General features: G+C 39.0%; 1 protein-coding gene across 2 annotated transcripts; it reads right to left on the reverse strand.

Moving 5' to 3' along the window:
* Positions 1–980: 980 nt before the first annotated feature.
* LOC110165919 (sal-like protein 1) lies at positions 981–9,600 on the reverse strand. Of its 2 annotated transcripts, none has more exons than XM_055151473.1 (5): positions 9,123–9,600; positions 7,426–7,488; positions 5,616–5,670; positions 4,544–4,668; positions 981–2,480 (listed from the first exon to the last, which is right to left on the reverse strand). In XM_055151473.1, the coding sequence occupies exons 1-5, from the start codon at positions 9,444–9,446 to the stop codon at positions 1,893–1,895; spliced, it is 1,155 nt and encodes a 384-aa protein (XP_055007448.1). In that variant the 5' UTR covers positions 9,447–9,600; the 3' UTR covers positions 981–1,892. The 2 variants fall into 2 exon arrangements, with proteins under 2 accessions (XP_055007448.1, XP_020786779.2); XM_020931120.2 differs by having other exon boundaries at positions 7,426–7,491; positions 9,123–9,599.
* Between the last annotated feature and the right edge of the window lie 1,630 nt (positions 9,601–11,230).

Here is an 11,230-nt window from a genome sequence, read left to right on the forward strand (position 1 = left end):
AGGACTGACATATTTTATAGAAATAGTTTCCTTTCATTTTGAAGTAATATTAAAGTATTCGGAAGAAAAAAGTTGACAAATTATGCAAAATCCTGCAACTTCTACTTGCTTGAACAATTTTCCCTCTGTTACTTTTCCCTCCGTTACCATGACCTTTCTTAATAAAAAATCTCATGACTCAAAAAGTAAGAGGTTTTTCAACCTAATCTTGTACCATATGGTAGAAAACTATATGAAGCAAATATTCAAACCAGTTTGTTAAGGATATGTAAGTGAGAACCAAGAGTTATCACTGTTTGTATTTATTGCCCAAAAAGTGCTGCATGTTTCATTCCCTCCGTTACCGACATGAGTTTTTTAAATTTTTTGTCAACAACTTGAAAGAATATCGCAGGTTTAACTTTACCCTGTTGGAGTGTTAAGTAAGGTATCAAAATGTAGGAAAGTTATTTCAATAGTCCCTCTAGTTTCTGAATAAGCTATTTGAATGTAAAAAATCTGCCCGTTTCCCTCTGTTGCCACTTGACCGGACCCACATACAAGCTTCGAGAAGAGTTACATGAAAAGCAAAACATCTAGATTTTTATTGTAGGTTTCACGTTATCTGTATATATGTATGTGTAGCTGTTTCTTCTATTTTGTTATCTTGTATGTGAAGCGCTTTGGTCAGCTGAAGTTGTTTTAAATGTGCCATATAAATAAATAAAGTTGAACTTGAACTAGCTGATGTTGGCTTTGAGGGGCCTAACGGTGCTGAGGCCCCGGGGTTCAAACCTGGTTGAATTCTGGTTAAGTCTAAGCAACAACATTTATCATGACACCTGTTATAACTCATGCGGCAGCTCTCAGTCTGAAACCTTTCCCCGCAGTGACATCTAGAGGTGGTAATTGAAACATCCACACAAGCGCGAGGATTTAAATCACATCCCGTTTCAAACCATAGGGATAAAATTAAACAGACAAGGAAGTATGTTATTCTTTTATTTAAAAAATAGCCCAGCCTCTGTCTCTTTCTACTGTGAATTAAATCAGTTCATTGTTTCATGTTTTTTCCTCCATTTGAAAAACACACATGGTTCACGAAGGGCGTGTTAGCTCTTCAAGTTTTAGTCCTGACATAGACTCGGTTAGTCCACTTCTGGTCCAGTTTAGTCCTTGATTATGAGCACATACAAGATGGTACAGTTTAATGAGGCGCTGAAGAGAGTGTGGGACACAGGACAGAGTGCAGACGTCCCTTTTGTCCTGATAGGAGGATGGAGGAGACAGACCACAGAGGAGGAGGTGGAGGAGGGTTTGTCCACTAGAATCTTCAGAGCAGGATTCAGTAGTGTGTATGTGGGACAGACAGAGACGCCGTCCATGTGTTTCCCTGAAAGCTTATGTCCTGTTTGGCAGAGACAATGCTCCGCGTCGTCATAGAAAGTTAAAATACTTTCAATAAAAACTTCATATTTCACTTAAAAAAAACAGTACAAACAAAAATAAAATGTAATATAAAAAAGTCAAACATTTTTTTTGAACACTTGGTGATCACAAGGCTCTTTAAAACGGGAGAAGGAAGAAAAAAAACTGAGGGTCCGCTGCAACAAACGTGTGTCTACCAAAAACGGAACTCCATATGACACACGAACAGCTCTTATGACGTAGATCAGGGTCACTAAACTGGTGACAGGGTTTAGTCATTTCTCTGGAAACAGCCAAAGGAGAAGTGTGAGAGCTGAAGTCTGATCACTCTGTGCACTCGGGAGCACAGGTGAGCACCATACAAAACTTTGAGCATTTTCCACTCGAGCCATTATCCGATAAATTCGATTTGAGTCCACAGTATAGACCCTGACTAGACGTGGTGCAACTCTCCCATTTGGATCTGTTTTAGTCCTGACTGAGTCCTAGTTTGGGTGCCACCTCTTCATGTGCGTCTGCATGGTCCCCAGGGAGCTGAAGCCGCGCCCGCAGATAGGGCACGGGTGAGGCGGGTTGCCATGGATACTGAGGCCGTGGGACTTGAGGTGGCATGCCTGTGTGAACCTCTTCCCACACTCTTCACACTTGAAGGGTCTCTCCCCAGTGTGGATCCTCATGTGGGACTCCAGGGCCTGTGCGGTGGTCAGGACCTTCTGACAGATGGTGCACACGTAGCGCTTCACACCCAATCCTCTGCCCCTGCCCCTGCCTCTGGGTCTCACTGCTGACTTCTCCTCTGAGCTCTGCCCAAACCCTGGCATCATGTTATTGAAATCTAAAGTAGAGTTTTCTGACAGGTTCCCGCTCACACTGACGACCTTCAGCCCAAAGGCGTCACTGTTCTCCGGCTGGTAGCTCCCAAACGGACTGCTCCAGGCAGCGGGCACCTCCACCTTCTGAGCATGAGTCTGGGTGCCCACCACTGATGAAGAGCAGAAGATCGGTCCACAGATTGACGGTGGCTCCGACAGATGCTGCTCCACCACTTGGAGGTCCAAGTTTAACAGTTCACACTGCAAAAAAACAGGAAAAGAGGTTATACTAGTTATAACTGTACAATCCATTACTCTACTGGAGACACTGGACATCTGGATTTGTTGGATGGGCACTGCCTAAACTGCCACCTTGTGATGTCACAAGGTATAATAATACGTGTTTAGAGCTGTAGGATTACTCAAACATGCAAGAACAATCAGGAAGAAAAGGGAATAAACACTGAAACAAGGTTAAAAGCTCAAAAAGCAAATTTAGTGCAGGAGTCATTTTATACTTGACTTGTTTCATACCAACGGCAACAGCTGCCAGTGTGGAGTAGAAGACATTAGTATGAGAAAGAATCAGCTTCAAATTAGTTTTTTTTTGGTTAAAACATAATAAGTAATGCTTTAAACAGTTGAAACCAAGTTCATTTAAATGTGTTCATGACCAGCCACACTGAGTACATAGACAGATGAAACTCGTTAAAACAGCAAAATGACGTTAAGAATTACAACATGAAAATTAAATTGTTAAGACATAATTAACAAAAAACACAAACCAAATAATTTTGACTTCAAACTTTATTGTGTGTAAATATAGTTTACTTCACAGTGGCAGATAAAGTTTCTGTGCAAAAGCAAGAACACAATCAAGCGAGCGATGAACAATCTAATTCATGTCATTAACCCCTTCTGATTCAGGACTATAAAACATGTTTTTGTTTGCTCATTAACACTGTGTTCATATATTTTGATCATATTCCAGAACTGTTAAATGTATTGCAAAAACATTTAACCAGAGGAAAATAAAGCTAATACAGTGTAAATAACTCCAACCATAACAATGAACAAGTCGACCACTACTTATGCAGCCTGTTTTTCTGGCAAACATTCTCTCAAACGTGCTTAAGGGCATCAGTGCAGTGCGTCTTTAGCGGAAAAAGGTTATCATCTTGTATGGAAACTGGCGAAGCATCCAGGGCACAATGCCACAAGACACTGCATGCAGATGTACTTTGTTTTTCGTGTGCAGGCGGAGTCATGGCATCTGTTTGCATTTCTCACTTCAGTGAGCCTGGGCCAGTGCTCTCCAGGTCCAAACTTTACCTCAGGGGGCGGCCTGGCCACTGCTCTGCGCTTCAGAGGAGGAGGAGTGGCACTGGGTCTTCCTCGTCTTGGTGTCTGGATGGAAGTTACGTTAAGTTTTTGCAATACATTTAAAAGTTCATGATAGAATTAATATGCACAAAATATTACTGTAATAAAAATTAAATAGATTTTCAGCCAAAGCATTACTACAGATGGCATATTAAAAAGAAAAAAAAACACATTCATACTATAAATTGTTGTCTAAATATAGCTAGCGATGCATGATGTCCAATTGAGTGGACACGTGATTAATCACAATTTCCTCAAATCACAAAATCACTTGGAGATTTGATATTTTAACAATTATATCGCTCCTTTGTTCTTGCTTGATGTCCTCATATTTTTTGTTTACCTGCCCGGGTCTCCTAGAACAGACGGAATGGACAGACATTCCTTCCTGTGGGTCATCTGGTTTTAAAGGTTTTTGTTGCACTTACAAAAGTTGACCAGTGGGTGGCAGTGTATTGCATGACACATTAAGATGGATTTACAGTTCTGCATCAATTCAATGCCGTTGTTTTTGATTTATGAGGTTTATCGAGGCTGAGGTCTGTGCACCGCGAATTCACCGCCACAAGGCCTAGGGGACGAGGATTTAAAAAAGGCATTCATGTTTACAAAATGAAGCAGGAAAGAGGAGTACCGGATGGAGTTTGTATGTAGAGCAGATGTACAGAGGGCCAATCGCAGCTCTGTATCTCCTTCCCTTGCTGTCTGTGACGGTTTCGACATGTAGTTACAACATTTCAGAGGTGCATGTCGGTCGACGCAGACGATCTGCCGTGGGGGTTCACAGTTCACAACGCAAACGATTTGACGCAAAGACCATACATTTGTCTTTAGCGTCCACTGTACTGACTCATGTGCGACTGTGACATTCAAACTCATTTCCGTCCACTGTAGTGACCACTGTGCATGAAAGGGCTGAGACAGTTTGGGTCTGAGCTCACCTTGAACGTGGAGGTGTTCCCAGGCGCGCCGGAGCTGGAGCCCGCCTCAGGAGAAGGTGTCCTCACGGGGGCGCTGTGGTCCGCACTGGGCGTGGGAGCTCCTCTGCTGTCCACTCGCTGCATATCTGAGAGAATCAAACAAGTTATACCACTGTTCTTTGGGTCATGTCATGTTCTATGCAAATGTCCCTGTGTCTCCATGGGGTTTTATTCTGTCTAAAATCTGCTGACTCTGTAGTTCAGACCTTTACAAACATGTCCTGAAATGTCCCCCTGTGTCAGATGCTCTTTGTGTGAGGGTACGCGACACTTTACATCTCATTCCTTTGCCTGAAAAGTTTCACAGCATTAAACCCTCTATCTTGCATCAACTACATGAGTTTATGTTGTGAATAAAAACACATTCTTACTGTGATTCGGCTGCTCGTTTCTACAGACACAGAGAAATTTAAAGAAGTTTAAATTATGCTATTTTATGATATATGTTATGTTGTTTCCTCATCACAAACAAACCTGGAGTTGTGTTTTGTTTCACATGTTTAACACACAAACCCTTCATATTTAGGTAGACTTCTTCTCTCAAACAGAAAACACACTGTTCCACCTTGTGATGTCATGTGGTAATAAACTCCATGCACCTTTACTAGAATCATTTGGATAATTTCAGCCCTGGAATTGCAAAACTCTACTGAAATGAGGTTTTTAATCTGAAAACTACCACTACATGACAGATAATGACAGATTTTTAAATAAATAATAATACAGGAATACTCAAACATGCGTAAATAAAACAAAACGTGATCTTGATGTGGACACAAAATCACAACACGGCGTAAATCCATGTTGTGTAATACAGGCTCTTTAATGCCAGACAAAATCTCCAGCCTCCAGGCAAAGCAATAACATCCCCATGGAGCCGAGCATCTGTCCCTCCACCAGAGAAGTCACACTGTGCTCCTTTAAACGTTTTCTTTCATAAATCCCAGTGTGAAACATACAGCAATTATACATTTGATTCAACTGGCTGTGTTATCCTTCAGGCTGTACCCAGTTCCATCAGCTCCACACTCACCTTCTTCCACTGCACCTCCACAGCTCGGCTCTTCATGTTTGATCTCCACCTCCTCCTGAAAAAAATAAAGACGCAGCATCAGCAATAGTTACGTCATTTCAAAGTAATGTTTTTTCAAATCCAACTCTCTCCAAGTCTCTAAATATCATGAAAACAAAAGCAATGTTCTTTGGAAACTGTGACATAAATCCACATATGCAAATTAAAATTGATAATCATGTCATGAGTCAGTGCTAGTGCAGCCTCTGCAGCTCAGGGAGGGAATTCTGGAGGTTCTGAGTTTCACATGAGGTCTGTCCATAAACTGAGACTGAGACAAACTTGGATGTGTCTCTATCTGCAGGTTAAAAGGTCCTACATTCCACAAAATTGACTTAAACCATGTTATAATGTTTCTTCCTCAAAGTTGAATTGACTGAATTTTCAACCCCGCTCCCGCCCGCAATTCCCGCAGGATGGGGACGTTCACTTTCTTAAGCTCTATCAAACACGAAGAAGTGGAAAGGAATTGTCTAAAATGTGAGCGAGATTAGACCACATCTGCAAATTTAGGCTGCTTAAAATGTTTTTATTAAGGCCAAATAAAATATCCAGCACAAATTATGTATGATAGAAACATTTATCATTTGTATATTTTACTTTACACTCATATTTTGTTTGTGGGACTGCAGTTTATCATCCCACTCGCCCTGTTTTGTGTCGGGTCCCGTGCAAGGCTCTACCTGGAGTTTTGTTTTGACTCATTCGCACACGTTTGAGTAACTCTTTATTATTAGTCTGTTTACATCTCCAAAGCTCAAAACACCTTGTGAAGTCAAGTTAACAGCTACTTTTTACCTTTTGCAGTAGAGATTGACTAGTCAGGCTGGGGCCACCTAGTGCCTCCGCTCAATTTCATTTCTCTTCAGTGACTAGGTCAGGAATCAGAATACACTAGATAATTTACAAGAACCCCAGAAGTTGTAGACTACACAACGGCCAATCAGTGAAGAGCTGTGAAGCCATGACATCAAACTCAAGCGTCTGTCTGTGTCCCTTTTGTGGAACAGCACAACAGTAAACAAAGCGTCGAGATGAATGTAGACAAAGACAGACATTCTGTGTTGGCGACGATTCCCCGAGATTGAGGATTTAAAGCCGGAACAAAGAGAATGTTGGTGAATTTTATCAAGGGGAAAGACGTTATTACCCTTCTTCCTACGGGATTTGGCGCATTACATACGTCACGATCAAATAGCAGCGACTGATTAAATTTTAAAAAGTACCAGGCTACAGTCGGGAGAGCAAATCCTAATGCTGTGAGGTCAGACGGTTTCCACAAAGTGAAACCAGCTGATGAATCAGGCTAGAGATTGGCAGTTCCAGGGCTGAAATTATCCAAATGATTGCAGTGCAGGCTTTTTTTTTAGTTTAAAAACACAGTGGGGCACTTCCTGTATTACCACATGACATCACAACATGGAAAAGTGTTCAGTTTGAGAGCAGGAACAACATTATAACAGATCAGAAAACGGCGTAATACAGACCCTTAAGGCACTGGTTCAGTTGTGATTGTAGAAACTTTTTTAAACTGTACTCTGTCTTTAAACTGCTTTTAAACTATGACAAATCTTGACTACAGGTGCTACAAACCAAGTCAGAATAAGAAAAATCTATGAATCTGTCAGATGCTCTTTAATTACACTGGCACAGACTTGTATTTGCGGTCCTGCTTTATAGATTGGACTTGTTTGTCTCGTCTTTTTCAGAGGCTTGGTCACTTGTTCCTCTCTGAAAATCTGCCAAACCTGCTCTGGACTCTGGATCTCACCTGCTCCGGCGCCTTCACCACCTGCGGCTCCTCTGCACCCGCACCTCCAGCTGGTCCCTGCTCCTGCTGACAGAGATGAGTACCGGGACTCAGGTCAGTGTCATTTCTAAATATTGTTCAAGTAGTGGTTTAATAAATTACTCAAAGTGAAAATAAAGACATATTTGAGGAAACTAATACCCAAGTAAGAGTATTTGTAAGAGCAACTTTCTGGATGTAGCAATTTATTTATAATTTAAAGTGAATATAATTAGAATACAACATTTAATTTTGTCTTTCTATGGAAGAAAGAAGGAAGAAGTAATAATGTGCAACAGTCAAATATGAATCATCTCCTGTAAAACACATAGAAGTCACTTAAACAGCTGTATCCTGACCCACTTATTGCAGATTGTGTCACATTTGTAAATGGTTTTAAGTCAGTTTCTAGTTTCCTGCTGTTCTTGTTCTTTACATTGCACCTATAGACTCTAAACAGAACAAATGAACACAATTAACGTGTTAGACTTTGGCATTAATTGACTTAGTACTGAAAAAAATGTTGCCCCTCACTCTGAAACTTCTGCTGTTAGGCTCCTAATAATAATAATAATAATAATATTAATAATAATAATAAACAATAGGGGGAAAAAAATGATTCAGTTGTTTCTGTTGTACAACATTCAGCACAAAAATCATTACATTTGAAGCTTTAGTACATATGGAAGCCCATTTTCGCCAGTAAATAAAAAATAAAAGCCTCACAGAAGTTGTAATTATGACTTTGAAACTCATAATTATGAGTTTTAAAGTTGAGTCTGAATCAAAGCAAAGTGTCCATCTATGTTCCTCTGTCCATGGAGCTGGTTTAGTCCAAGCGGGGGATGAAGCACTTTTGACTCTGCAGTGCACCCTGGCCCTGGCCGGGAGCTGATGAGCTGTGCAGGGCACTGGGCACAGGCTACATCAAGTTGCTCAGTGATGAAGATATGGGCACATAGCAAATAATTTAGAGCGTGAAATGAGTTAGTGAAATAACTACACATTTTTCCTTGTAGTGTGTTGATACATGGCTTCTCCAGGAAAATGGTCACACCAGCGTGTGATTAGTTTCTTGCATGGTGAGAGCAGAGAGCAGGTTCAGAGTCACATCCAAAAACTCCTAATTATAAGTTTAAAACTTGTAATTATGACTTTAAAACACATAATTATGAGTTTAAAACTCATAATTATGACTTTCTGTGAGGCTTTTATTTTTTATTCACTGTGGAAATGGGCTTCCATAATTAGATCTCAAACTTATGCCAAACTTTTTATTTTTTAAGTACATTTTAAAACTTAAGCATATTTTTTCATGTGACACTTTTACTTGAGAATCTGTACTTAAAATATATATATATATAAATATATATTAGGTTGCATTTTCTCAAATAAATACTTTTTTTTTGTTTAAGCAAACAGTTAAGAAAAAAAAATGTTTTATTTATTTATGTTACTGTTTATGTACTTCCATCCCACAAAATCACTACATTTGAAGCTTTATTACATCTCAAAATCTGCATGAAATACTTTTACTTTTTACTTTTTAAACGACTACTTTAATACTTTTACTTAGAGCAGATGTTTTCCTGTGATACTTTTACTTCAGTATTTTATTTATGTACTTATTTTTGCTCTGGAATCTGTACTTTTCCTTAAGTAACAAAGAGTACTTCCACCTGTGTGTGCGGCTCCCCGGGCTTGTGCTGCTGCTGCGCCCCGGGCCCCGCTGCTCCTCCTCCGCCGCCGCCGCCCGCCTCCAGCGCCCTCTCCTCGGCGGGCCCGTCTCCACCTCCTCCCCCGGCGCTGTGGACCACGATGGACTGGATGAGGTGCAGTTTTTTCCGGAGCTCGTCGTTGTCCCGGCGCTGGCGGAGCAGCTCTGCGTGCAGCGCGGAGAAGCCCTGGTCCACGGCGGCGCACATCTGGGTCAGCGCGGCCCGGGACAGCGTGGACATGATGGCGGACAGCTGCTCGTGGATGGCGCGGGTGTTCAGGGACATTTTTTGCGGGGACGGACCGGAGCCGAAGAACCGGGGGAAGGGTGATGCAGACGCGGGCTGAGAGGCGGAGAAGACGCGCCGTGGGAAACAACTGAAGGAGGAAGTGTTTGTTTTTTTTGTTTAGGACTGGTGACTTCCGGTAGCGCGCTTTCAAAATAAAAGCCTCCATGTGTGAGTCACGTGACAAAAACAAACCCGTACGACATTCAACAGGACTTTTCTCATTTTTATTTTACAGTAACTGCTCTTTCTTTCTTTTCTTTTTTTTTTTTATTTATTTCTATTTTACGTATTTAATTAGGTTTGTGGGAAGATAAGTATTCAACCCAGCGTTTGGGCAAAAACAATTTTATTTATTTATTTATTTATTTGTTTTTGTTTGTGTGTGTGTTTATTTTCATTTCTATTATGATTTCACTTATGCTATATGTTCCATTGTATAAGAATGTAAATCTTTGCTTGCCCAAAATAAATACATAAAATAAAAAATTAAAAGATAAAAAGCCTCCATGTGTGAGTCACGTGACAAAAACAAACCCGTACGACATTCAACAGAACTTTTCTCATTTTAATTTTTCAGTAACTGCTCTTTCTTTCTTTCTTTTCTTTTTTTATTTCTATTTTACGTATTTAATTAGGTTTGTGGTATTTGTATTACTTTAATCGAACATAAGTATTCAACCCAACGTTTGGACAAAAACATGTTTATTTATTTATTTATTTTGTTGTGTTTATTTTCATTTCTATTATGATTTCACTTATGCTATATGTTCCATTGTATAAGAATGTAAATCTTTGCTTGCCCTAAAATAAATACACCAAATAAAATTAAAAGATAAAAAGCCTCCATGTGTGAGTCACGTGACAAAAACCAAACCGTACGACATTCAACAGGACTTTTCTCATTTTTATTTTACAGTAACTGCTCTTTTCTTTTATTTTCTTTACTATTTTTTTCTACTTTACGTATTTAATTAGGTTTGTGGGATCTGTATTACTTTAATCGAAAATAAGTATTCAACCCAACGTTTGAGCAAAAACATTTTCTTTTTTTTTTTTTTTTCATTTCTATTATGATTTTACTTATGCTATATGTTCCATTGTATAAGAATGTAAATCTTTGCTTGCCCAAAATAAATACTTAAAATAAAATTAAAAGATAAAAAGCCTCCATGTGTGAGTCACGTGAAATAAACAAACCCGTACGACATTCAACAGGACTTTTCTCATTTTTTTATTTTACAGTAACTGCTATTTTCTTTCTTTTCTTTTTTCTTTTTTTACTTTTTTAATTTCTATTTTACGTATTTAATTAGGTTTGTGGTATTTGTCTTACTTTAATCGAAGATAAGTATTCAACCCAGCGTTTGGGCAAAAACAATTTCATTTATTTATTTATTGATTTTGTTGTGTTTATTTTCATTTCTATTATGATTTCACTTATGTTATATGTTCCATTGTATAAGAATGTAAATCTTTACTTGCCCAAAATAAATACATAAAATAAAATTTAAAATAAAATTAAATAAAAATAACGTATGTGCTAAATACATTTTAACATCTAACACAGCTAAACATTTACTTGTTTAGCCGCGCATATGACTGAAAAAGTTTTCATTCTGCACTCTTCTCTCTAATAAAAAAAATATAATAAAATAAAAAATAAAATTGTATTATTTTATGATGATTATTTATGTTTTGATTCGTTTTTATTGTGATTTTAATGTTTTTCTTATTCTGTAAAGCACTTTTTGAATTACTTTGTGTACAAATTGAGCTGTACA

This window comes from Boleophthalmus pectinirostris, unplaced genomic scaffold, assembly GCF_026225935.1.
Source record: "Boleophthalmus pectinirostris isolate CB_2022bp ecotype Guang Dong unplaced genomic scaffold, ASM2622593v1 HiC_scaffold_16, whole genome shotgun sequence".
NCBI classification, from domain to species: domain Eukaryota; kingdom Metazoa; phylum Chordata; class Actinopteri; order Gobiiformes; family Gobiidae; genus Boleophthalmus; species Boleophthalmus pectinirostris.

Bases quoted from the DNA above. Each gene is read 5' to 3' on its own strand.
- LOC110165919 (XM_020931120.2), bottom strand. From the start codon at position 9,446: ATGTCCCTGAACACCCGCGCCATCCACGAGCAGCTGTCCGCCATCATG. The intron at 4,669-5,615 runs GTGAGTGTGGAG...TGATTCTCTCAG, and splicing joins TGGAGGTGCAGTGGAAGAAG to ATATGCAGCGAGTGGACAGC. The intron at 2,481-4,543 runs GTGAGCTCAGAC...GTTTTTTTGCAG, and splicing joins GGAACACCTCCACGTTCAAG to TGTGAACTGTTAAACTTGGA.